At 32.3% G+C, this 27,360-nt stretch overlaps 3 protein-coding genes and 1 long non-coding RNA gene across 4 annotated transcripts; 1 reads left to right on the top strand and 3 right to left on the bottom strand.

Moving 5' to 3' along the window:
* The first annotated feature begins 2,508 nt into the window (after nucleotides 1–2,508).
* On the top strand, nucleotides 2,509–6,094 carry LOC146957209 (Protein kinase superfamily protein). Its single transcript, XM_085734736.1, has 6 exons — nucleotides 2,509–2,940; nucleotides 3,273–3,523; nucleotides 4,215–4,600; nucleotides 5,013–5,145; nucleotides 5,293–5,382; nucleotides 5,516–6,094. The coding sequence occupies exons 1-6, from the start codon at nucleotides 2,607–2,609 to the stop codon at nucleotides 5,660–5,662; spliced, it is 1,341 nt and encodes a 446-aa protein (XP_085590862.1). The 5' UTR covers nucleotides 2,509–2,606; the 3' UTR covers nucleotides 5,663–6,094.
* On the bottom strand, nucleotides 4,012–7,092 carry LOC146957208 (uncharacterized). The gene is made up of 2 exons (XR_015022408.1): nucleotides 6,756–7,092; nucleotides 4,012–5,629 (listed from the first exon to the last, which is right to left on the bottom strand). It is a non-coding gene; the product is annotated as an uncharacterized LOC146957208 (long non-coding RNA).
* Nucleotides 7,093–7,288: 196 nt separating this feature from the next.
* Nucleotides 7,289–11,230, bottom strand: ERCC1 (nucleotide repair protein). The gene is made up of 9 exons (XM_085734743.1): nucleotides 10,979–11,230; nucleotides 10,749–10,896; nucleotides 10,505–10,608; nucleotides 9,442–9,541; nucleotides 9,215–9,291; nucleotides 8,628–8,727; nucleotides 8,409–8,480; nucleotides 8,252–8,320; nucleotides 7,289–8,121 (listed from the first exon to the last, which is right to left on the bottom strand). The coding sequence occupies exons 1-9, from the start codon at nucleotides 11,182–11,184 to the stop codon at nucleotides 7,789–7,791; spliced, it is 1,209 nt and encodes a 402-aa protein (XP_085590869.1). The 5' UTR covers nucleotides 11,185–11,230; the 3' UTR covers nucleotides 7,289–7,788.
* A 12,526-nt stretch (nucleotides 11,231–23,756) lies between these two features.
* On the bottom strand, nucleotides 23,757–24,999 carry LOC146957206 (E3 ubiquitin-protein ligase ATL6-like). Its single transcript, XM_085741173.1, has one exon. It carries the CDS (start codon nucleotides 24,964–24,966, stop codon nucleotides 23,845–23,847), a length of 1,122 nt encoding a protein of 373 aa, XP_085597299.1. The 5' UTR covers nucleotides 24,967–24,999; the 3' UTR covers nucleotides 23,757–23,844.
* Between the last annotated feature and the right edge of the window lie 2,361 nt (nucleotides 25,000–27,360).

The following is a 27,360-nucleotide window of genomic DNA, read 5'->3' as shown; positions in this document are numbered from 1 at the left end:
TAGAAAGTGGGTGTGGTAGATGAAAAAGACACCCCAATTGACCACTAATTTTTGCAGCAAGTTTTGATGGGAAAATCCATTTTCTCTCCTCTTACTTCTATAATTTTCTTATTTAGCATAATTATGATGCCTAAATGGATGATAAAAAGAAATCATGAGGTCCAAATTTGTGGAAACGAGTCATAATAACTCATGCTACTAGTAACAACAAATTTGCAATGCTTTAAAACTTTGAAAGAGAATATGTTGTCTGTTGTGGCCTTTTGACAAACTTAAGTTTTGGGACGACTGAAAGACATGTGATTTCGAGACATATGATTGGTAGTCTTTCGTGAAAGTCAGGGATGTGTCACTTTTCTTCTTGTTGGCACTGGAAGTAGTAGGACTAGTAGTAATAATTCCCTCATTTTCACGCAGCTATGCTTTAACACGACCAAGGACAAACATTGATGTGTATAGTGATTCATTAATTGGAGTTGGCAGACTTAGATATTTATATATTGATACGTCGTTTCATCCAAATCGACATCAGAAGATATGAGATATGAAACTTTGTGGAAGAACACACTTCAAGATCCCAAAGCAACACCAATATAGAAGAGATTTTAACCTAAGACTTTTTTTTAAGGGATGTTAACAACTTAAGACATATGATATGATATGAGGGGCATTTGAGCTATGTGTTATGGTGATTGGTGATGACTTAAGGTGCAAAACGGTAAATAAATAGAGCAAGCCATCTTAAGAATCATGGTGTCAACTCAACATCGATGCTGAAATGGTAACGTGGCCGTGACAATTGACCGTTTGTATAGTGATACCCTACATTTTGATAATGTAGCTTATACTAGGCCTTAATAGGTGACCTTAATTCAATTCCAAATATACTAATTTACTCCTGACCAGGAAGTTACAAAACCTATCAAATTCACTTTGAGGTCAGGTAATTACAACATTAATAATTATACATAAATACAATTTTTTCTATTTATCGGTTCTGATTCATTCATGTGTGAATACCATTATATATATATATATATATATATATATATATATATATATATATATATATATATATATATATATATATATATATTTGAGCAATCCAATCAAATCACAGCTGAAATAAAAACGAGCAAGACAAAGAATTAGTTATAATATATGACTTTGTTTAAGTTTCTTACTGAGTTTATAGTTGATATCAGTATCCAAATGCAAGTACTTATTTTTGTCCCTTCTTTATCTAATTAACCTTTCAGAACCAAATGAAAATTATTAACACAAACCAAAACGAATGGTTACACATAATAGAAAATGATATAAAAAAAAGAAAGCATGCACACGATTAAGAATTGACTTCTGCCATTTTGAGTTATGCATGTGACTTGAGGGCATTATTATTGGAAGTGTCTGGTGGAAATGCTAAATTCCTAGTAGATATGCATGGAAGTGTCTGGTTGGTAGAAATACCAAATTGCTGGTAGATGCAAGGCACAGTTACCTAGTAAACTCATCTCATCCCCTTACTTCACTCTCACAAGTTAAATTGGTCCAACAGGGTTGACCCCTCCAAGCACTATATATAGAATATATAAATTGACTTATCTTCACCCTACCAAAAGCACAATTACCTTTTTGTTTTCTTTCTCCAAACAAAGAATGAGAAAAGACATGCTACAAATCCATTCTACTTTCACCAAAGCATACTTATGAAAATGTTATACTAGTACAACCCATGTAACGTGAGACATTAACGGTGGTATAAGGCTGCATGACTTAACTCACGTTGATATAAGGCGAATGTGACTTAAGTTACGCAAGGGTATTTTCGTTAGTTTGTATGAGAATGATCAATTTTTGGTTGTGAGAAGAGCAAATTTATTTATATTCCTTGTATACACTTTGATACCCAGTTCAAGTCCGAAGTGACTCGGTAAACTATTATTGGCCTCGACGCCCATGTAACATGAGACATTTTGGAGTATCCGAACAATAGCCGTTAGTCTAGGCTAAGAAACTAAGGGTCTTCGGCCTTTGTGTGTGGCTAAGACACTCCTAGTGCTAAGATTCGGATTTAAAGCCAACTACATCGCTTTTCTGAGGTATTGTCTAATTTGGATCTTGTGCAACTCCTCGCAATTTTGTCCTTAGTTAAAAGGCGGGACATGGAATGAGTACAATGAATGTTTATAAATTACACTTTGCCTTGATTTCCATAAAAAAGTAAGACTTTCCAGTGTACTAAAACCGAAATAAAATTATATACCGTGAAACTTTACATGAAATTAGGGGAATAATTGAAGGGAGGGCATGATTGAAAAACCCGTGCAAATGCTTCCAGGATTTTCTAATACTGAGAAAGAGACAATTCTATAGAAAATAACAACAAAAGAATGGACGAATGAAGTACACACCAAAAAGTCTAAAACCACAGATTAAATATTCACGAGAAAGATAGAAACAAATGTCATGTCCTCTTAGGCTCAAAACTAGCAAATACTTCCCCTTGCAATCCTCATTGTTTTGTTTACTACTATAAACAAAACCTCTCTCCCTTACTCTTTCTTCTGTGCCTTCCAATATCTCAACCTTCTTTGTGGTCACCAATGGAAGTTAATTCAAGTACCACTGTACCTGCAGGTCCACCAACTATTTCTACAAAGAACCATACTTTCATACACCATTACCATCACTTACATTCAGAAAAAGATTACCATAACCATGTTGGACATTTTCCCTTCAAAACCATTATCATAATCATCACAATGGTTGCCTTAATTATGCTCCTGTTTACCATTTTTTTGGTTGTATGCTTGATCCGTCGCCAAAAGTCTTCTAGCAAAAATGGGGTTTGCAAAGATGATTGCGAGAGTAGAGTGCTTCATGATACAAGCAGAAGACACATTGCTCCAACAATCTTGTCCTGTGATTCTAGCCCAGGTATGTTCATATCAATTAATTGCAACCATGTTCTTACTTGGCCAAACAGATACTATATATGCAAATTTGTATGAACTTCTTCTATCTGAATTATAAGTGAGTATGGAGGTATGGTCAGAAGAGTGTCTTTACAATATATAGATAGTATCATTAGATGTATTCCATATCAAAAAGAGACCAGGAAATTTGAAATTCATGTCATTAAATATTTAGCAAAGTTTTAAAAAAAAGAAATCTTTAAATTTTCGTCGTCAATTAAATTTTTTATAGTAAGTTTAGATGACTGAGGCTTTTGAAGCTAATAAATAGTTGGTGTGAAACATTGATTTCAGATGTTAAAGGTGGGTGTCTTTATGGAGGAAATTTGAGCAGGACACCACCAACACCTAAATTTCGAGGAGTGCAAGTTTTCACTTATAAGGAGCTAGAAGTTGCTACTAATGGTTTCAATGAAGCAAATGAGATTGGTAATGGAGGAATCAATGGTTTGATGTATAAAGGAGTCTTAAGTGATGGCACTTTGGCAGCCATTAAGTTGCTTCACAGTGAGGGTAAGCAAGGAGAGCGTGCATTCAGAATAGAGGTGAGTGATATATTATTAATATATCTCTTTGTTTTTGGTATGCAATGATTTAACATCTCTTGTTTGTTACCTGCTCTCTCTCAATATCTCCTTTTCTTGTTAACTCACTGTTTGTACAGAGAACAATGTTTTTGTCTTTTATCAAAACTGAAACTTCTATATGTTGACAAAGAAAATAGAAAACAAATGACAAGTCGTTAACTAACACTAACAGTTTATTTTAATGTGAGGATGGACTTGCGCAACCTATCATATGACATCCTTAATGTACACTCTTGCTCCTATCTTAATTTATGGCATCACGTGTGACCAGAGCAATGTATTTGTTAGGGATGTACTATGAATTATTCTTAAGTTTATATATCTAACATCTTTAGAAGAAGAAAAAAAACTATTTTAATTAACAGTATACGAATGTTATCATATGAATTAGACAGTAACATTAAATGAAAATCATAATAATTTATATTCCTATAACTTTGAAATACTGACAGTAATATAGTATTTTCTATTAACTCTTGCACAGAATTCTCTGGCGTTTTGCAATCAAAATTGGGACCATGAGAATTGAAATGCACATTATTTTATTTTATCTTTACATTACATTAGTCCTTCCTAATTGCCAACTCATATTGTGAGCTTTATTAAAATCTAGCACATGGGTGTGAGGACTAAATGACATTTATGGCAGGTCGATCTCCTAAGCCAATTGCGTTCTCCTTATTTGGTGGAGTTACTTGGCTATTGTGCTGATCAACACCACAGGTTATTGATTTTTGAATACATGCCAAATGGTACACTCCAACACCATCTTCATTCCCTCAACGATAAAACTCAGCCATTGGATTGGTGGTCCAGGATGAGGATAGCCCTTGATTGTGCCAGGGCCTTGGAGTTCCTGCATGAACATGCTGTCTCACCCGTGATACATAGAGACTTCAAGACTTATAATGTTTTACTGGATCAGAATTTCCGTGCAAAGGTGGCAGATTTTGGATTGGCTAAGATGGGATCAGAGAAGAAAAATGGCCAGGTTTCTACCCGTGTGTTGGGGACCACTGGATATTTAGCACCAGAGTGAGTAATATGAGTAGAGTACCCCATTACATCTATCGTTACCCACTACCAGTTCATAACTTGCAATCTCAAACAAAGAACTCATGCACGTGGTCACACACCAGTCTCTATCAAGCAGGCTGTTATATTTTAAAAACTAGCTAGCTAGGGAATTTGGATGGTCTGCCAACCCCCACATTCACGCACTTGATACATCTGTGGCCGTTGAATCAAACTCGGACGGTTCATATTTTAAACGGCCACCGATGTACCTATTGTATGAATGTTGAGGATTGCCGACCACAGACAAATTGAATTCCTAGCTAGGATTCTTTTACATGTCCCAAAGAAACCTAGAAATTGCTTTTAAAAAATCAACTTAATAATATATTGCATAAATTTAATTTGTCTGTTTAATTTGGATATAATGTAGGTACGCCTCCACGGGTAAGCTTACTACAAAGTCGGATGTTTACAGCTACGGTGTAGTTCTTCTCGAATTGCTAACAGGACGTGTACCCGTTGATATTAAGCGGCCCACTGGAGAACACGTCCTCGTCTCTTGGGTTAGAAAATATTACTTTGAAACTATTCAAGATCAGTTTGTTTATATATAACCAAAGAAAAAAATAATAATGATCCTGAAGGACCTAATTGAGCTTGTAATACTGTCATATTTCATTTTGTGACATTAGATATTTGTCATTCATCAGGCTCTTCCAAGATTGACAAACAGAGAAAAAGTTGTGGAAATGGTTGACCCAGTTCTACACGGGCAGTACTCAAAGAAGGCTTTAGTTCAGGTCAAACTTGATTTTATTCAGTCCCCGTTCTTCTCTTATTATTCTCATAATTATGACTTAGTGATTTGGACTGGTAATATTTTTACCATCAATTAACTTACCATTTACTTTCTGTTGCTACGGGGTTTTACAGGTAGCTGCCATCGCAGCAATGTGCATACAGCCAGAGGCTGATTACAGGCCACTCATGACAGACGTTGTACAATCATTGATACCACTTGTGAGAGCCCATTCTCTTTCCAGTTCCCTAAGATTTCAGAAACAAATACCAATTTATTAGGTGTGCAGTATCTTCGAAGTCCTGTTTGAGAAAAGCACAAGCAGACTAGAAAAAACTACTTTGCCTTATTGGACTGAAATGGTTCATGGACAGATGTGGTGCAAAATTGCAATATCATACTTGATGGGACATCCACAATTGGCAACTTAGATATGCAGCATTCCTTCACCTCTACTGAATGGTGAAGAGGTGAAAAAGGAGAAAAACCGAGACAATTCATATAAGCCTAAAGGGCCAATAAGGATATAACCATTTGCATTATTCATAGACGCACTTTGTTCTAGATGTTTATGTTATTTTAATTGGCGGAAAGACGGGCACTGACATGCTTGTCTATCCGCTTTTTCTATTGTGTTTGGTTGTGTGTGTGTGTATATATATATATTATTGTATAATGTGTTTTAATTTAATTTGCTTCTTTCAATTTCGTAATATCTAAATTTTAGTTTTAACATTCATGACTAGTAGTTTGTTTCGGAGTTCCCTTAAATTATAGAGTAAATTTCAATTTCAAATTGGAAAAAAACTGTTATTGAGGGTAAATTTGTCCAGGAAAAGGTTTGACCAAAATTTGTAGCTATTATTAGTTAACTTGGTTTGGAGTTCCCTTTATATAATGGTATAAATATCCATAATATTAACATCTTTCTTGGATTGGTTTTGTTATGATAAACTTGCTAAGATATGTTACAAAATTAAGAGGAATGTGAACTTTCTAAAATTAAGGAGAACATTTCTTCTGTATTATAATGAAATTAATATCGAATCATTAAGAGTTTTGTTTACCGACAAATTTTGTAGTCCAAGAAATCACTGCCTGAAACCAAACTCAATAACATACTTCAAATCAAACTGAATAACTTTTGGTTAATGAAAAACGACCTACAACATAAAGCTTCAACTTAAAGGCAACGAAGGTGATCAATTGATCCCGCTTCTTTCTTTCTGGCTGTAGGAGAAGTGCTAAATTTTAGGCACTAGCATAGGGTGAAATGGCAGCTATATCGAAAGCTCCTTCATATTTCTATGAAGATAAATACTAATATAACATACAGACAGATAGATGTAAGGAGTTTAACGGAATAATGCTGACCTGTTTGGACTTGTTGTATACCGCTGAAGGCGAGGGATTCCAAAAAAGCATGTAAGCACAACAGAAATCACAGCAGGTCATATCAGCGGATACTTCTGTCATAAAAATATGCAAGAAAATTATACTCATCCTACCACACAAACCAAAACTCAGGGGAATTGTTACCTATAATAGTCTATTTGTAGTGAAATGCCCTACATATCAATCTGTGTGATATTTCTTGATGCAAAGGAGAAACTACTTTTCTAATAGCATCTTGATAATGTGTAAAGATGTAATATACACGAAACGTGAGCAGTAAATTCCTAGGAGATAGATCATATGGAGATACATTTTTTTATAATTTTTTTGCTTAGTCGAATATTATGTAGTAATTTATTAGTATATTGTAACTTGTAGTAAGATTATAACTTCCAGAACCCTTACTGAAATCTGGGTCTAACTGTCTTTTTAAGCAAATGTCCTCTTGTAAACCTGCACAACCCAAAATTACCCTAGATATATATAGGGGCTGGGCAAGAGGAGTTCGTAACTGGTTCAGAAAATTGGTTAACACTAATAGAAACAAACAAACAATGGAAATATTTTTTTTGTTTGATATACAACAGAAACTATTATTGATGAAGCTCTTCCCCTCAATTCGGAATCAATGTGATTTTGGAATCAAGGAGACGACGGGGTAAACAGTGTACAGAAGATGAGAATATCTCTCAACCTAAGAACTTTGATAGGCCCTCCCTCTCAGTAACCATAAATTAAATCCAATCTTCCCTATAGCGTTAAATCCTATAAGCCACCTTCTCTTCATTCCCATTCAGTTTAAACTTGTCCTAGCCAACTAAAAGTCCACTTGTCAAATTACAACCAACCAACTAACTACTCCTTCAATTAGTAAGTACAGCTGTTTCCCTTATAACACTCCTCGCAGAATACTGTTGGTGTAAAATCATGGAGATTATCCCTCTGGAACTCATGAAATTATCTTGCTTGAGGAAAAATTATTAAACAACCACTGATAATATAAGCGGTAATTTTATGTCTCCGCATCTGATTCTCTGACAACAACTGTTTCTTCTTTCTCCTTCAATTTTGACGAGACGTTCCTCTTTCCAGCTCTTTCAGATAATTTGGCAAAAGCTACGGAGAGGGCAGATTTGACAGTAAACTCAGGTTCTTTCTTCTTACGTTTGCTTGCACTGTCTGCGTCCTTATGTTTGTCTTCAAGAGAAGAGGAAGATTCGGTATTGTTTACAACAGATGTATCTTGACTAGCTGGCTTATTCTGGACAGAAGTCTCTGGAATGGCTTGCCGAATGGATTCCACACGCTTGAACGGTTCATGAAAAGTGTCAAACAAGCGCTTGACCTGTTATCAGGAAACATATTAATATTTAGAGTTCTTTTGATCTATATCAATGGGCTGTGGTACCAAATTAGGCAACAACATCCTCAAAAATATAACTATGAATCATTGTCCTATTCCACTGGTAATATACCTTGCGCTCTCCTATGCCAGGGCAACGAGCTAGATCCTCCATAGATGCACCCATTATGTTAGATAGAGACTGAAAGGACAGGAATCCAATTTGATCAAAATCTTTTGCGAACAGATCAATCAATATATGTATGTGTGCGAAAAAACAAAACGCATACCCCAAAGTTGGTACCAAGGGTAACTACATCAGTCTTGTTGACATGCCGGACTGTTGTTAGGGCATGTGTTAGCTACAGTTGAAAGTAAAATAGCATCAGTGCCTTTGATGATTAAGCTTAGAAAATAACCAACTTAACAATTGCAACTTTAATATTGTTTCTGAAAGTACCAACATCCATAGTAAACTAATGTATAGGAAGAATAAAACACAAGCATACCCGCGATAGATAGTCCGTATCCATTTGGCCTTGAATAATATCTGCAGGTTTGTTTTCGTAGACTTTTATGGTCTCCAAGTAACGGCCGCATTCCTCCAGGCTATAAAACAATAGAAAGGGATGATACAAAATCAATTAGACATGTAAGAGGAATGCCGGATGCTACTGAAGACATTGAAATTCACACCCATACTACTTTAAATGGTATGAGTTATATGCTAAATATACAAAAGTTCTAGAAGAAGCCACAATAAGCTTTTCTTCTCCTTGGTCCTTTCAAGATGTACATAGTAAATTGTAAAAAAAAAAAAGATGTACATAGTAAAAAGTCTAAAAAATATCTATTCCCATTAACATTCTTCATTATGTCGTAACAAAGAACTTCCATCTTTAACAAAATATTTGATTTGTAGTCATATAATACTTTCAAATAGGAATTAAGTAAGACCTTTTAAAAAAAGAATAGGAATTAAGTAAGAAGTCTGTTAAGAGTATAGAAGATAATAACAGTGCTCTCATGCTTCTACAACTTAAGGAAAAAAAATGCAAACACACAATTAAAGGGAGTGTCAATGAGTCAATCACACCTCCATCCACATAAGAGGGTACAATCATGAAGCAGAGCTGTTTTTGTAACTTCAAGTAGAGGCTTCACTACATCCTCCTGCAATCATTAATAAGAAAACACAGAAAATGTCACTTCATTGTATAATATAATAATGGCTATATTTAAATTACAAATTTCTAAATAGATCATAGGGAACGGTAAACTAAAATAGACAATATAAATTGAGTACATAGCAGGGTGCCTCACCACATCAACATGGCACAAAACTACACGAAGTTTGAAATTCTTCTGCAACTCCCTTATTCTGTAGTATAAGTAGTCTGGATGAAGCAGATGATACCGAAGACTGCATCAAAATCATCCACTTTAGTCAAGTTGATACATAAAAATAACTATATTAAAACCATCTAGCAGAGCAATAACGTCTTCTCGGATGTCCAACTAAAAAACCACAAAAAGGAGACAGATAATGTAGAAAACAAGAAGCTCAAAGATAAACCAGAAAGTTCCACATGAGTACCTAACATAGTTGATTCACTTAATTGAGATACTTAATATGAATTAGAAGATGCTTATTGTTACGAGATAAGTTTGACAAGAAACGCAAGAATCCATTGTGGCAGTATGTAACACGTACAAATAATAATCGTCCATTATCTCTCATGTATGGTCAGCCAAAATTTAATTGGTCAAATATCCTATTTTTATGCATTCTTCTATAAATTTTTCCTAACAAATTGAAATGCTGATATGAATATTATTATGCAATCATATCAAATATCTAATTATGGCACATATACCCCTTAGTAATGGAGGAAGAGCATGCACCAAGAGATCCACCAATTACTCGCAATTTGATATGAAGGTAGTTTTTGCCGCATAAAGAGAACGGAAAGGGAGAGCTTTTTCTATTTTGTTTTTTTTTATTCTATTATTTTTAGTGGAACCAAAATGTACTCGTATCTTACCTCCTATCCTGTTCTATTCTACTATTAATATGTTTATTGCACATTAGATGAAAACTTATATATCTTGTTTTCCCCTTTCTTTATATGTCTACCAAATGCTATAAAAAATTCAAGCATCCCAATCTTTTTGCCAACTACATAATAACTAACAAAACACGCTTAGATAATAGAAAGCATTTCACTTGAACAAGTTATCTATCTGCACAAACTGGCAAACCAATGTTATCAACTGGGGATTGCAAAACAATACCGGTTTGTTAAAATTCCGCTACGACTATAGCGTCACTAGAAAATCAAACAAGTTACAACAACTTGAAGTAGATTTGTAAAGAAAAAATAACCTGAGATAGAGAGCACATGAGCTTTGTCCAAGCAAAAAATCACAAATAACATCAGCAAATGTCCATCTAACATTCCTAATATGTTTCAGCAATGGATTCCCCTTCTGATAAAAAAAAAAAAAAAAAAATCACTTTCGCACAAAGTACAATATCATAAAAACCCTAACAAATCCCTAACAAATCAATATGCATAAGATTAAGAAGCATATACAATATTATTAAAGTATTATAAAATGAAATTGACCTGTCTATTGCTGACAAGAATTGCATTACGATTTTGAGTAGGTTGAGAATTTGAATTTGGTAATTTTGATGAAGCTGCAGGAACATTAGTAGTTGCAGGAGATGATGTTGACGGTGTTGAAGATGAAGCGTTCGATGGAGCATTTTCCCTAATCAAAATTACGAATACGAAAATTACGAATATGATTAAAAAATGTACGAATTAGAAGAAGAAATGAGAAGTGCGAATACTTTGGAAGTGAAGGAGGTGGAGAGTAAAACTCTGAGGATTTGACGAACGCAAACGCTTGGGAAAAAGTTTGAGACGGAACGAATAGAGACGGTGGAGTGGATTTTGTTTGTGAAGATTCAATTACTTCTTGATATGAAGGGATTCGTATCACAGTGGAACTTTTCTTGTTTGTTGAATTGTTTTGCTCTTCTGCTTCATTCTCCATCTTGCTATTCTTCGCGCGAACAATGGAAACGCAGGAGGGTTGAGTTGTTGATGCTAAGTGCGAAATGGACTTTGTTATGGTTTGGTTCAAGTTTGGGCTTTCTTGAAAGAAGAACGAAACTCAATGTTGAGGAAATTGCTTATTAGGCCCCTTCAATTGCTCACAAGCCCTTCAAAAATTCAAAAGCAGAACGCATAATGCAAAATGGAAGGAGAATGTGACACAATGCATTGCCATAACACACTCAAACAAACTTAAAAACATTCAAACACAACCCATTCAACATTCTACACTCAAAAATTCATTCAATATTCAAAAGTGAAAATATTTATATACAGTCAAAATGACATTTGCTACGGACTTACGATATACATCATTAATGAGAAATAAAAAAATAAAAATATATATTAAATCATCGGAACACCTCCTCCGATGTGCGACTCAATATTGAGTGCCAATTTTGTTTCTTCAGTAATATACTACAGAGTACCATGTAGATCGTCGTACACGATACTCATTTTCATCCCATCCAAGCAAATGATCTTAACCTTCTTGATTATCAGCTTCAATTTATCACACTCATCATAAGCAGCTTCAATGTCCACACCAACAACTTATTAAGCAAAGCAACCCCCTTTTCTTCGGACATTCGCACTCAATGGTTCATCAGCCTACCATGAATAATTGCAAAAGATATGACATATCATCCAGAGTAATGATCATTTATTGCCACTGTTTTATCAAAGTCGTACATAGGCTTAATGATGTGATGGTTTTTTCATCACATGTTAGGCGTAAGGTGTGGTGTGCTAGGTGTGCATGCCAATACAATATGAATTGTATTAGTTGTTGAGTAGTACGCGCTAAGTGCATAGGGGTTTGCACTAGACGCACAAGATAACCATGTGGTCTTTTTTCCAACTTTTGAAGTGTATAAAAGACCAAAACTTGTTCTTTTTGTGTAATCTCATCTCATTGGACTAAAAGAATAAACTCTTAGAAAATGTATAGGCTAGGGTTTGTGGCTTTTGGGTGGGATTCAAGGCTTATGAAACACATGATAGTGTGAGAGATTTGTGTGCTACTTGAGTGAATCTTATGGAACCAAAAGGAGAAAACTCTTAGAAAATGTATATGCCAAGGGTAAATGATTGATGCCTTTTCGTGAGAGATTATAGGCTTAAGTGCAATTTTGCCCCCCCTATTTTGGCTGAATCGGAATTTTACCCCCCCTATTTTAAAACTCGGAATTCCCCCCCCCCCCCCCCCCCCCCAATTTAATGTTTTTCGGAATTTTACCCAATTTTACCCCCGCAATTTAATGTTTTTCGGAATTTTACCCCCACCACATTTGATGTTATTATCCACCTAATTAATTATTTAAATTAAATAATTTTTAGTTACAAAAAATAAATAACTTTTTAAAAAAAATAGAAAAAACTTTAAAAAATACCTTAAAATATAGAAAAAATTCTAAAAAAAATACTAGAAAATAAAGATAAAATGTAGGAATTACAATAAATAAATAATTTTTAAAAAAAAATCGAAAAAACTTTAAAAAAATACATTAAAATGCAGAAAAAATACTAGAAAATAAAGATAAAATGTAGGAAATAAACCAGAATAAACGAAAAAAATTCCATTAAAAATATATGGAAAAACAGTATAAACAGAAAAAAAAAATACATGGAATTTTCCTACATTTTTTTTAGAATTTTTTCTACATTTTTTTAATGGAATTTTCCATGTATTTTTAATGGAATTTTTTTCGTTTATTCTGGTTTATTTCCTACATTTTATCTTTATTTCTAGTATTTTTCTGCATTTTAAGGTGTTTTTTAAAGTTTTTTTGATTTTTTTAAAAAATTATTCATTTATTGCAATTCCTACATTTTATCTTTATTTTCTAGTATTTTTTTTAGAATTTTTTCTGCATTTTAAGGTATTTTATAAAGTTTTTTCTATTTTATTAAAAAGTTATTTATTTTTTGTAACTAAAAATTATTTAATTTAAATAATTAATTAGGTGGATAATAACATCAAATGTGGTGGGGGGTAAAATTCCAAAAAACATTAAATTGGGGTGTTAAAATTCTGAGTTTCAAAATAGGGGGGGTAAAATTCCGAAAAACATTAAATTGAGGGGGTAAAATTCCGAGTTTTAAAATAGGGGGGTAAAATTCCGATTCAGCCAAAATAGGGGGGCAAAATTGCACTTAAGCCGAGATTATATAGTTGGGAAAGACTTAATAAACACCTTGGGAGAGTGAAAATTATCGAGTGATTGTAAAAGGGTAAATGAGGGAAATTTAAGTGATGTTTTTGGAGAACATTGGAAGCTAATTTTTTTTGTCACCTGTGTAACTCTCTTGATCAAGGGAATAAAGTTGGAAAATGGTAGAAATTAAGTTTTCTCTTAGAAAGCTTATTGAAGCTAATTTCTTGTAATTCTTTGTATCTCTTTATAATGATCTTTGATAGTGGATTGGGGAGATGCTTCATCTCCCAATTGTAGATCATCGTCGGCCAAAACTGGGTAAACAAATTCTTAGTGTGTTGTTCCTCTACTCTTTACTCTCTTTATATTGTTTCTTTTATAATTGCGCTTTACACTTTGCTAAATTAGATCTACATCTATTGTTGTCGCTTAAGATTGTTTAGTTGTTGGTTGTCATTGACACTTGCTCCATACTTCTAAGTTTATTGATGTGATTTGAGTTTGAATTCATAATATAATTAACAAAAGATTCAATTGTTTAATGATTAATGTTTTATAATGATTAAAAAAAAGTAATGTATCTGATCAACATATTGATCATTGAGGAGTTTGGTAAAAGGGTAAGGAGTAACAATGAGGTAATGATCTGGTATCAAGAAATTGAGATACTGTATCTCTCTTATAAATATAACATTTTCCTCGTTCATAATCGATGTCAAACCAACCACTTATATTTGAATCCAACAATCTTCTTTTCAAAGTGAGTATCTTATATCACATATTTGCACCGCCATTACAATCAACAAAACACACTTCCTAACTACACTATCATAGACGCTCGTAATCAAGAATATAAGACAAAAGAAGAAAGTCTAATACAAACTTAAAATGTTTTCCAATGATTTATAAAGAAGAATTCAGTCAACATATATAACATTGATTTCCCTCTTCCTTTACTATATTGGACGATGTTGAATTAACCCAAAATGTTAAATTATCTTGAATATATTATGCATAATGCTGAGCCATATAATCTAGTTGGTTGGTGGCTAATGAAAGATACATGAAACGGATAACAAATGCAATAGGTGGATGGCTAAATGGCAGAAATTAATAATTTAATTGGGGATCTACGTGTTGTACAAATGCACATCAAATCACTAATGAATTTAGGTATGTGCAAAGAAAAAAACAGCCCAAACAAAACTTTAAGCTAAACCATCCTACACCTAAATGGTTTTGTGCAAGTTTATGTCGTGTTATTTATGAATACCTAATAAAAAGGTGGAAATTATTAGTTGGAAACTTTGAATTAAAAGGAATCCTTGTCCTTGACGGCTTGCATCATTTTGGAAAGCAAATTGATATAGTAAACACAACATAAATCAAACATCAAGAACAAAGAAAGTCCTTAATAATATAGATTTTCAAGTTCTTTGGTATATGTCCACAACGAAACCTGCTGGCCAATTAATTAAAAATAACCACCACCCTTCACCAGGCCAACTAATTTGTATATTTTAAGCATTGCAATATACTAATGCTTGCTTATGTAACATAAATAAATACTAGTGTTTGCTTATGTTAGAATTTGTTTCCATCCCAATATCTACCGAACAATTAAGAGACTTTAAAGTCGAAAAAAAGTATATTCTGTCTTGCAGCGTCTCACTTGGTTGGGACCTATAACAACCATTATTGAATTTTTATCCCCTTCAGGTAGGTGGCCTGGGCTAGTTGAGATGTTGGGACTGAAATATTTGAAAAGCTTCAAAGTGGAACTAAAAGAGCCGTATAATATATTCTTAATTAAAAGCAGCCATATGTCATGATGTCATCACCAATAATTATGAGAATTTTGCTATTGACCATACTATTCTAGAAACATTATTAGTAATTAATAAGTTGCTATACATGACCGTCAATATATTCTGCTGCAAAATTCTAGTTAGCGTTTTGCGCAAGCTATGAGGTGAGTGGTGACCAAAAAAATTCTGAGTATATATTAATTAATTTAATAATAGTTCAAAAAAATAAAAATTGTTTGTTAAGTTTAACTATTCTGTGGTGGAGTCTTACTTGTCTCCTTAGCAATAGCGTTATTGCTCAAAGCACCTGATTCCTTTTCTAACAACAAACATGCCAATTTCGCTCCACATAAAAATGGGGACACACTAAAGGCACAGGATCAACACAGTCGAGGTAGATTCTAGGTGGGGACTGGGGAGGAAAAAAGACAATGAAAATAAATATTCTAAGCACTATTTATTCATGCAAGTTTGTTTTGAACCAACAATTTTGCATGATACTTTTTTTTTTTTTTTTTTTTTTGCATTTTCGTTGGGAATAAAAACATTCATGTCCAATGCATGCAACTTCATGGTGTGAGAGAAGGGTAACAGGAAAAAAAATATAGATAAACAAATATTGCAATATAAAGAAACAACATATTGATTTAATGTCCTTTAACGACCTCACACGTATACATATGAAGAGCCCCCCTGGAATAAACTTATTTTTGTTGTACATTAATAAAGTCAAATTGTACCTAGCTTTTGGTTTAGTCTAATAGTAAAAAGACAAAGTTTAAATGTGGATAACTCTAAATTTTAAATGTGGATAACTCTAAATTATTTTCATAAAAGAAAAAGAGATAAACTTTACCTCAAGTAATTCGCTTCAATAGAAAACATTATTCCACACCCAAAAAATGAAATAACTTTCCAAATTTTTTATTTGTATTTTAAGGTAAAGATAGATTCTCCTTTTAAAACACAAGTTTAGGTCACGATCAAATCTATTTAGTATAAAATATATGTTTCTCTTTCTTTTTTTTTTCTTTTTTTTTTTGAAGAATATATGTTTCTCTTTCTGTTCTTAATCATTTTATGGCAACTTTTTTTAATGTTTGGGCTCTCAAATTTTGTTAGGTTAACCCTAATTTGGTTATTTACATGAACCCCACTAGATACTCCCTCCCTCATGATTAACAACTATTAGATACTTAGAGTTTTACCATTTGTGGGATTAGAGGTCGGAGCTTTTACGGTAAGACATGTAACCCTAAAAGTGTAGTATGACAATCAACATGCTTTTATACAATTTGCTTTTGACACTTTTAGTTTTCTAGCACGATAAGTGTTTGACCTTCTACACAGTTCAGAGGGTTATGCATAATAATGTCATGTCTCCTAGGTGCATGAATATTGTGTTACGATGATCAATTTTACCATCTGAAAGGTCCAACGACGCAGCTAGTTGTCCGCTTGTCTTCTATTCATGTGTAATTTAGTCATTAATATATGTATATATAATGTTGTAATCCTAATTGAAGAAAAATCATGTTATCAAAGTGAGATAACTAAAATGGTTAGAGATATGAGACTTGTTTACTTGATCCAACACATAAAGCTAACAAAAATTATTCTCTAACTTTTTTATAAAAGAGAACAACGATTGGAACGAAAAGGTGTAAAAGAGTTTGATGAAGTTGCTCCTATCTCTTCTTTCATTTTGTCTAAAAAAAATGAAAGTCTTCCTTCATTAAATATAGATTAATTAACTCCTAATTAATAGGATTCCCTCTCTGGCCAAAAACATGCATCAACATCCTTGCCCATAAAAAAAGGAAAATTCTATGGTGAAGTCATTCAATTAACTTTTTCGGTGAAGTTATCCTACGATCCAATAATAATGCGCCACGTTTTTAAATGATGTCATGTCATGTTGATGGTATACAATTTGCTCAATATGTTACACCATAGATTAGCTTTATTAGATTTTTTTTAACCATCAGATTAAGCACCTCACTAGTGTTATTATGTTGCCCTTCACACTATATTTCTTTCTTTCTTCTCCTTTTTTCAACAACAAATTTATTCCAATTTATTTATTTGTTTATTGTTTTGCATGACAATTTATGGGAAATTTTACCCTATACTCTTGCATCTACACCTTCCCCCCTACATATTACATATGATTCCAATTTTACCCTTTTTATTATTTAATTTTTTTACACTTCATTTTTTACCTTCACTTACAATATTTCTAAATTCATCGTGAATACACCCCTAACATTTCTTATTCAAATTTTATTTCTGGAAAACTTTAAAATTTAATTCCGGTTTGTTTTAAATTTCCAGAAACAAAATTGAAAGCAAACTAAAAAATTAAGGGGGGCTGGGGGATTAAACGATATATTTATAAAATAACTAATTACATAATTGATTCACATTTGGATCTCAACTATAGTTGCACTGTTTTGATCTCATTGGAAAATAAAAAGGATGATTGATTCAAATGTTATATATTGAATTTAATGGAGTCTTCTAGTGCGTGTTATATGAATCGACATGCAGATCCAACCTGATAATGCTAATAACGACAGCAAACTGGAAAACATCATATACGTTTTTCGATGCCTGCTATGAATCGACAACCTTTGCAATATGTTTTCCGGTAGACCAGATCTGAACTGGAAACGGTGGTTTGTGACAAATGAAAATAATGAGGTTTGTAGGTTTATAGACAAGGGTAAGATAGGTAATTTCTGTAAAATGTAAGGGTGAAGGTATAGATGTAAGGGTATAGGGTAAAAAATTTCCTAATTTCTGACTATTCTTTGATGAACACCTCCATAATCATCGTTTTCGACGTTTAAATTGGTATAAATCGTCGGGTTTAATTTCAGGTTTCGCGGGTCTGTAGAGGGTTAAATTGACCCGGCTAGAGGTTGAAGATGATGTCTTTTTTTAATCGTATATAATCTTATAAATATGAAAGAACGAAAATATAATTAACTAATTTAATGCATCGTAGCGGTTTAATTTATTTTTAAATGGTTTAAGTTTAAGGTTGCGAGTTCGAACCTTTGGTTGTTTTTATTTTTGTTTTTCTTTAATAAAAAATACGCTGATTAAGATAAATTTACATGTGAGTTCGAACCTTTGGTTGTTTTTATTTTGCTTTAATAAAAAATTTGCTGATTAAAATAAATTTACATTTTGATAAATTTACAAAATTTGCTGATTAAAATAAATTTACATTTTGATAAATTTACGTTGTTTTTATTTTGCTTTAATTAAAAATTTGCTGATTAAAATAAATTTACATTTTGATAAATTTACAAAATTTGCTGATTAAAATAAATTTACATTTTGATAAATTGCTGATTAAAATAAATTTACATTTTGATAAATTTACAAAATTTGCTGATTAAAATAAATTTACATTTTGATAAATTTACGTTGTTTTTATTTTGCTTTAATTAAAAATTTGCTGATTAAAATAAATTTACATTTTGATAAATTTACAAAATTTGCTGATTAAAATAAATTTACATTTTGATAAATTTACATGTGAGTTTTTCTATACACAAGGATCGAATCTGGGACCTCAGGTACAACAAAATCATTATTACCAATGAACTGCAGCAAATTTATTGATAAAGGATTGTTACGTTTGCCCTATATACTGCAGCCAATTTATTGATCAAACAACTTGCTAAAATAATATTTTCGTTCATTCATATTTATAAGAACTACACCAATTAAAAACAATCAAGAAATCTATCTTGATCGCCGATTAACGATTCCAATGTCATTCATGTTGACTATGTTTATGAAGGGATAGTTTGTTAGATCGACTTACCTATCAGATTCAAGTTCCTACTTCCTTCTTACTCTATTAAGCTAATATTCAACGGTCTGATTGATTATATTTGTTTCCGTTTGTGACATAGACTCGTTTCAGTCGTCGGACAAGCGTACTTCCTAATTGACTAGGTTTCTGAAGGGATAGTTTGTCAGATCGACTTACCAATCAGATTCCGATCTGAAAAATTCCAGTTTCTACTTCCTTCTTACTCTATTAAAGTCATATTCAATGGTCTGATTGATTATATTTGTTTCCGTTTGTCAGCTAGACTTTTTTCAGTCGTCGGACAAACGTACTTCCCAGTTGACTAGGATTCTGAAGGGATAGTTTGTCAGATCGACTTACCAATCAGATACCGATCTGAAAAATTCCAGTTCCTAATTCCTTCTTACTATATTAAGGTCATAGTTCAACGATCTGATTGATTATATTTGTTTTTGTTTGTCACCTAGACTCTTTGGGTCCGTTTTAATATCATATCATAAGGGTTATGAATAGGAAAAATAAAATCTAAATTATAGCATAACATGATAACGAGAATCCCAAAAGGAGGTTTTGATTTGAACACCAATGTAAAATCAACCACAAACAACAAACCCTCTCTAACCTCAAAGCCCTACGCTAACATATCATTGGACAGATGCGGCAGGTACCAAAGACAAAATGGGTCAAAGACTATGTGTGTGTTTGGTTTGGCGGCGGCGAGAATTGATTTTGATAGAATTGAGTTTGAGAGAATTGATTTTGATTAAAAGTGAGTTGAATGTGAATTGATTTATGTTTGGATACACTTACTTAAAAGTGATTATTATGAATTGATGTTGTTTGGATATTTTGAATCAAAATTGATTTTGAATGTGTAATGACCAAATTATCATTTAATTGTATTTAAAACTAAATATCTCATTCTTATTTTAGATGACTATTTGAATTTATCTAAAATCATAGATGAGTTTTTTTATTTTCATTGGATCACAAATTTATTATAAAATAATATCAATTTATAAAACCGTATGCATTAGATTTTTGTTCATTAATATGAGTTTAGTTTCATATTTTGTTTTAAAGAATATGGGTTTAATCTATTATCTAATTATGAAACTTAATGTCTACCAAAAATACAATCTTATCCTTTCTTAATTTTTTGACACGTCATCAAAATTATATCATTTTTGGTCTTTTGCTTTAACTTTCCCCTATAATTTCTTTCCTGAAAACAAATTAAACCAAACTCAGTTGATAAAAACACTAACTTAATCTTTTTTTAAACAACACACTTAATCTTAATCTCAATCAAAACAAGTTTTCCTATAATTCAACTTCTAAATATCTAAAGAGTTAAAAAAAAATTACAATCTTCTATTCTCTAATCATGAAAATTTGTACGAAAAAAAAATTATGAAACATAATATCTACCAAAAATACAGTATTGCCCCTTCTTACTTTTTTGACATGTTTCGAAATTATATCCTTTTGTGTCTTTTGCTTCAACTTCCCCCAATTTTTTTCTCTTAAAATCAAATTAAAACAAACTCACTCGATAAAACACACTAACTTCATCCTTTTTAAAGAACAAACAAACTTAATCTTAATCCTAATTAAAACAAATTTTCCTACAATTCAACTTTTAAATATATAAACAATTAAAAAATATTACAAAATATTTATTACAAGGCATATACCTACTTTTCAAAAAATTACACATTTGCAAGATTGCTTCTTTTCTAAATATAATTTGTCTTTGTTTTTTCTTTGTCTTTGTTTTTTCTCTATCTTTTTTTTAGTCAAAAGAAAAATTATATTAAATAAAAAAGAAATGGATAAAGAGTCTGAGGACATTAGACCTGACTCAGGTACAACAAAAAATGGGGATATAACATAATAAATCAGACCAAGTGGATCGACCTAAATCTATCATAACAAAAATTCACTAAACAAATTTAGAATCAAATTTAAGTGCCAACTGCTGCCTAAACAAATAAGCATTCATAAAAGCTCTTTCGAGCTTGAAAAACCAGAGTGTAGATAAACAAGACACATTGAAACCAGCAGATCTCAACATATTTAGAAACAACAAGGAATCAAAGAAGTCGGGTCACCATGTCATATTATAAATTTTTTTTTGCTGTAGATTATTAATTATTATATCTTTTAGAAAGATGACTATAAAAAACACTGAAAACATGATAAATTAGTCACTAAATAATATTGTTGTACAATTCATACACGAGACTCATAACGACATCTTTATCAATAATGAAATCTTTACTATATTAAATATTTCTACATATTTTTAGTTTACCATTTCATAATATTTAAAAACAACTACTTCAATGATTTTATAATAGGAAAATTACACTAACCTTTCTGAAGGTCTTCTTAAATAACACAAACACCTGCTCTGTTTTATACCTAAACACTAATCTCCCTTTTTTTATTTTATCAAATTGACAAGCACTTCTCTTATAATATAACACGGTTTAAAATTTGTTAATTCCATTTATTTTGAGCAATTAACTTCTTCATACGAGTATGAACTCATTTAATTTTCGCCCATTTTTCTTTCCATTTTTCACTTAGCTGTTTTTTCTCAACTCATTGTTACTCAGTCAAGGTGGTTTAATTTTTAAACTTTAATGTAATAAAACGGATATATCGAAGATTATTTCCTTTTTATTGATCAACCATAATGTCCATCCACCAAAATTCTTCTCATTTCTATATTCTCTTTTGATCTATTCAGTAATTGCCGATGTTTGATTCTATTTGGTGGTAAAAATAAATGTTGTTATTGTTTCTCCATTGTGAGAAAATAAAAACCCCTCATTTAACTTAAATGTGAAAAGAGAAAACAGATACAAACAAACCAAGAAAAAAAAAACCTCATTTAACTTAATTGTGAAAAGAAAAAACAGATATAAACAAACAAAAATGACTAAAATTAAATCGTATATTTACAAAGTTATTGAAATGAATAAAATGAAGGGAGATTGATGTGTTTGGAAAATGAGAAGGGATGCTTGTGTTATTTAAGAAAATCTTAAGGGAAGTCAAAGTAATTTGCCCTTTTATCATTAACGTCGACTTTATCATTAGTTTTCTTCTTCTTATATTCTCAATTCATATAGCATTGCAATGCGCTTTGATGCATAGCCCACCACTTCGACCGTGCTTAGCACGGGTTTGTTGCTAGTTTCGTTTAAATGTCATACAATTAACAAATGTTTAAATGTCGAATAATTAACAAAAAAATTTTGTTAAAAAAATTGTTTTTTTTGTGCTTAAGTTATGAGCTTGTTTAATAAAGGAAAACAAACGGGTTGTGGATTGGAGCGCAATAACTCTTCTTCTCTACCCTAGGGGTTTCAGCCGCCGTTTGAAGCTATGAAGGGGAGAGAAAGAAAAATTCAGAATTTCAAAATGATTCCAGAACAGGCAAAATTGATAAATAACATAGATTCCTCCTCTTCTTTGTTTATTTGCAAATCTGAGAAATTATGAAACATCAGCAATGAAGAAAAAAATGTTTATGTGTAGAAATTGGAAAAGAACTTATGGATAATTTGGTAAATATACATGTTACTGAAAAGTTGAATCAATTACTTGCGTTTGCTTTGCAGTAGAAGCTTGAAATTGTGGCTTCAATCTGAATTGCGTTTTGAAATTAAAATTAAAACAAACAAAAATATAAAAATAAATAAAGGAGGAATTGAAATTGGAAGTGTTGTTATAGAAATGTATTTAACTGTAATGTTTTTTGTTATTATGTAATTTCATTTTTTTTTTATTTTCTGGTTGATGATGAATAAGTTGATGGAGATATAATGAAAAAGATGAAGAACACAGGAAGATGTTGATTTAATAAAAATATGGAAGAGAGAAAATATGGATAAATAAAGAAAGGGAAATAAAGAGGAGAGATAATTGATACTATAAGAAAAATCATGTGTAGATGATGTACCACAATAACATAGAGACCAAGTAAATCTAACCGTTAAGATCATAAAAGAAACTTGTCTATGGTGGAACTTATGGAGCAAGTGGTCCATATTAGAATTTGTTCTACATGTGACGTGTCATCACTTGAAATCTGATTGGTTGAATTAAACGACTGCACCGAAAAAGTCAATTGTCCGACTTCTTCATAGAAGCTCCCTAAAAAAAATGCCCATAAAGAACAACATGCATCAACATCCCATTTCTATTTTCTTTCTATGTGGATACAGAGTGTTAGTGCTACATGGATGGAGGGAAGCACCAATAAACACATCTACTTTTTTTTTTTAATTGAATGTTCGTAATTTCCGTGGCATTCTATTTTTCAATTCTACTATGTACTAGATCAACTAATGATCATGAAATTGTCAGTATATCGTGACTAGATTAATTATTCTTTTTTGAAGGAGTGACTAGATTAATCTTAAAGACAAGAGCAATGCTATTTATCAAGAAAGATTTTATCAAGAAATTGTCCCGAAATTAATGTTAGCCAATAAAATCTCAGTCTGGCCGGAAATCATGGGGTGGTGGGTGTTATGTATTTTTTTTTTATGAAACTTTAATAAATAAGATTAAAATCTAAGGGTGATTATTCTGCCATGTCATTCTTGAATTCATCAAGAAAATTCATTCTTGATATCTAGCATTTTCCTAAAGACAATAATGTGCTGCATTATACACATATTACACTACAAACTAATTCGTGAAAAATAAACACTAATTCGTGATATAAAAAAATTTAAATAAATACAATGAAATTGTAAAGAGGGAATGGCTGAAACAGACAATTAAACCGGTGGCCGCGGGGAGTCAACAACCGCCGCCGTAGCTGCTGAAGCAGATGTACCTTCACCAGAGCTACTAGCCACCCTTGGTGACCTCATCGACGACGCTCTTACAAGGAAAGGTGGCGCCATCGTAAAAACCCACCGGTCTGATAATAAACCCCGGTCCAACCGCCTTACAGACTTCCCTCTACTACTTCCTTCACCACCACCGGTTCGATAACCCCTCCGTGAACTAGTTTCTCTCGGCAACACAACCAAGCTTCTAGCTCTATGTAATTCCGGGTTCTGTAGTAGTATTTGTTTCCTCACTTCAACCGGTAGCCTCAAAGTGAACCGTTCAGTGTTCTCACCCGGTTGAACCACCGAATGACCGGTCGAGTGAGACCTCGAAAACCAACGAAGCCTACCAGACTGTGAACCTCTTGTACGGTTCCGGTTCAGCGTCTGGCTTACAGTCAACACTTCTGGTTCAGTTGGCTCGACTTTTACAGAACCGTCCGCGTTTTGATGTTCATGAACCGATTCAACAGCTTCGTTTTGAGCTTCAATATCTTGTGGTTCGGTATTAATCGACGGGATACCGTGAACCGATTCACCCGGTTGAGGAACCAAATTAGCTCTGCAAACCGGACAAGTGGTATGAGAACCGAGCCATTCATCAATACACTCAGGGTGAAAAACATGATCACACTTTGGAATCAAACGCAGCGTTTCACTCTCTTCAAACTCGTTCAAACAAACAGCACACTCCAACGCGCCTTTTCCGATTTTATGAATCTTCACAGCTGAGTATTCAAAGATCGGGAACGTCGCGATCACCGATGCGTCAAGACCACGCGCTGCGCGTCGTGAACGTCCAGCTAAACCTCCTGCCATGTTGCGTATGCTGTTGGAAGGTGAATCGCCGCATCGACGGATGTAGATTGAGAAGAAACCCATGAGAAAGAGAGCAGCGATGAGAATTACGATTATTATAGCCATGGAAGGGCTTACACGGTTGTAATAAGAGTCGTTTGTGTTTTCGTTGGATTGTGCTCCGGCGAAGGGGACGCCGGAGAAAAAGAGGAAGAACAAGAAAAAACACACAAGGATAGTTTTGTCATTTTGATATGAGTTATCCATAGTGAGTGAACTCTGTTGTATGGGAAGGTGAATGAGTTTGAATTAGTGAAGGGTTGGAGTTTATAAATGAAACGAGTGTTTGTTTCTGTTTAGAAGAAGAGTTGAATAAGGAAGGTGTCGTGTAACAGGGGTAAGCTCATAAAGTCAAGTGGAAGTGGGGTCTACTTTACAATAACATTGATCTCTTGTGTTGTTTGGTCAGAGACGGTGTATAACGTGGACCAACATAATGTTGCGGAAACTTCTGAATAAGATTGACCAATCTCGTTACAAAAAGAATGACTGTGTGTTTATTGATGAGGTAATGTGTATGTATAAGTGCATCTTAATTTGGAGTATTTTCTTAGTCCCACGTTTCTTTTTGCTCAAATAACTCGAAGATGATTTGTTACTATAAAAACAATCCAAGATGTTCCATAGAAATAACTCCAAAATGTTTTCAAGAGATCTTTTATGAGTTAATAAAAATACTACTACTACTACTTATTATGTTTAACGTTTTTAAATATTCAATCCAACATGTCATTTTCATTTTTGCCAAATATATTAATCACTACTATAATATATATTATTTGGTGCTATAGAATCTATCTATATTATATATAAAGAAAACTACAACTTCCAACACTTTTCAGCTGTATTTTTCTTTTCAAAAATACCCTTAATTTTCAATACAAATAACACATGTAACAAATAGATAAGAATAAATTTAAATATTAAAACAAATGTAACAAACACAAATGTTCAATTTTTTTCTTTATCATTTAAAAAGTATAACAAACTAAATGAGTTTATATATACTTACTTTTTCATTATCCCAATTAAACCCTTAGACAACAACTTTCTCTATAATAAAGATTTTTGTTGGTTTCATTAAAAAAAAAATTAGATTATATTTTTTGTTATATTGTTTTTTTTTTGAAAGAATTTTTTGTTATATTGTTGGTTTCATTGAAATAGATAATCATGGTTAGTTTGATTTGTTATAATTTGAAAACAAAAAACATTTATATTTTTAGTTTTAATCATAATTAAAATTTCATTAAAAAAACTGTTTATAATTTTCAAACACGTGCCTGTCTTTTCACTAGTCTATATAATGGAAAACATGTACATAGGAGCTTTTTTTTGAACAAAATAGTAAAAATATAACAGAAATAGAGGATGGAAGGGTCGAACCCGCGACCTAAGTAAGAAAAACAAAGATCATTTCCACTGCGCCAACTAAGTAGTTGTGGTAAGATTATGCCTAATCTAATATATATAGAAAAGTTGGGGGGTACCATGGCACCTGCAGGTCCCTAAGAAGATCCGCCCCTGAGTACAGGAGATAAAATAAAAAGAAATACGTGAATGAATAAATATCATAAAAAAATTAGGAAATAAGAGAAAGAGAGAGAGATGTGTAGCATAGAATCCAACTCTTCTAACCGTATGTTTCGCAAAATATATCTTATATTTTTGAACTAATACAAAATTACTAGAATGTCTAAAAAATGATACAATTGATTGTCCAATCGTTTGAATGCGGCATTGTTTTATTCGTCATTTTAGAGCGACATATTTTTTTACTTTGTTGCAGTGTTTGGTTGATCTGTATTGACAGATTAGTTTCAATTCATTATAGATTATTCAATCAATGATTTATACATCAACATCACATATATGAACACATGAGTATTCTAATCAGTTTGATTTTATCACATTTGCATGCATTTTACCGTTTTATGTTATTAACTTGAATATTGTGATTTAGTTCATAAATTTATCATTTTCAGTTTTTGCAATTTTGAATTTGTGTTGTTTTCAAGATACTACACCAATTTGAATGAAAGTTTTTTTTGTTTTCCAGTAAAAAAAACATTTTAGCTAAGTGCTCAAAATTTATTTTCTTTCTCCATCATGTGTAGTCATACTTTTGAACTTTCATTTGTTATTGTTGTAAATTAAAGATTTTTGTTGTAAATCATAAATTCTACGACGATATTATAGCATATGTAAGATCTACTGATCCACTTGATATCAAGTCACGATTCAAATGTCTAATCTTGAACGCGAGGGTGTGTGTTTTAATAATCTCATATTAAAAGTGATATGGTTTCAATAGGTGTTTATAAATCAGGACAATTCTAATTTTTTTTTTGAAGGAAGGACAATTCTCATTTCACAAGTCGGTTTTGTGAAATTGTATTAATGTAACCGCAAATTCTAAGATTTATCTTAATTAATATTATTATTAATTTAAAGAATCTTAATCAAGAGTAATTTTTTTGTGGAATCAAAAATGTATTTGTTTGAAAAAGTAATTAAAGACTTGCTATAATCGTTGCAAAGTCAAACAAAATTCCAAGTTTAAATAGGCGGGGAAAGTAGCACCAAAAATATCAATTCAAT

This window comes from Medicago sativa, chromosome 1, assembly GCF_051527215.1.
Source record: "Medicago sativa cultivar Bolivia chromosome 1, Bolivia_mono, whole genome shotgun sequence".
NCBI classification, from domain to species: Eukaryota; Viridiplantae; Streptophyta; class Magnoliopsida; order Fabales; family Fabaceae; genus Medicago; species Medicago sativa.
Note: the sequence above shows the minus strand (reverse complement) of the source record. Positions and strands in the feature narration are given on the sequence as shown.

Excerpts from the sequence above, each read along its gene's own strand:
- LOC146957209 (XM_085734736.1), top strand. The coding sequence starts at position 2,607 with ATGGAAGTTAATTCAAGTACCACTGTACCTGCAGGTCCACCAACTATT. Across the intron at positions 4,601-5,012 it reads ACTGGATATTTAGCACCAGA|GTACGCCTCCACGGGTAAGC; the intron begins GTGAGTAATATG and ends GATATAATGTAG. Across the intron at positions 5,383-5,515 it reads CAAAGAAGGCTTTAGTTCAG|GTAGCTGCCATCGCAGCAAT; the intron begins GTCAAACTTGAT and ends GGGGTTTTACAG.
- ERCC1 (XM_085734743.1), bottom strand. The coding sequence starts at position 11,184 with ATGGAGAATGAAGCAGAAGAGCAAAACAATTCAACAAACAAGAAAAGT. Across the intron at positions 9,292-9,441 it reads TTTTGTGCCATGTTGATGTG|GAGGATGTAGTGAAGCCTCT; the intron begins GTGAGGCACCCT and ends TAATGATTGCAG. Across the intron at positions 8,321-8,408 it reads CCCTTGGTACCAACTTTGGG|TCTCTATCTAACATAATGGG; the intron begins GTATGCGTTTTG and ends CTGTCCTTTCAG.
- LOC146957206 (XM_085741173.1), bottom strand. The coding sequence starts at position 24,966 with ATGGATAACTCATATCAAAATGACAAAACTATCCTTGTGTGTTTTTTC.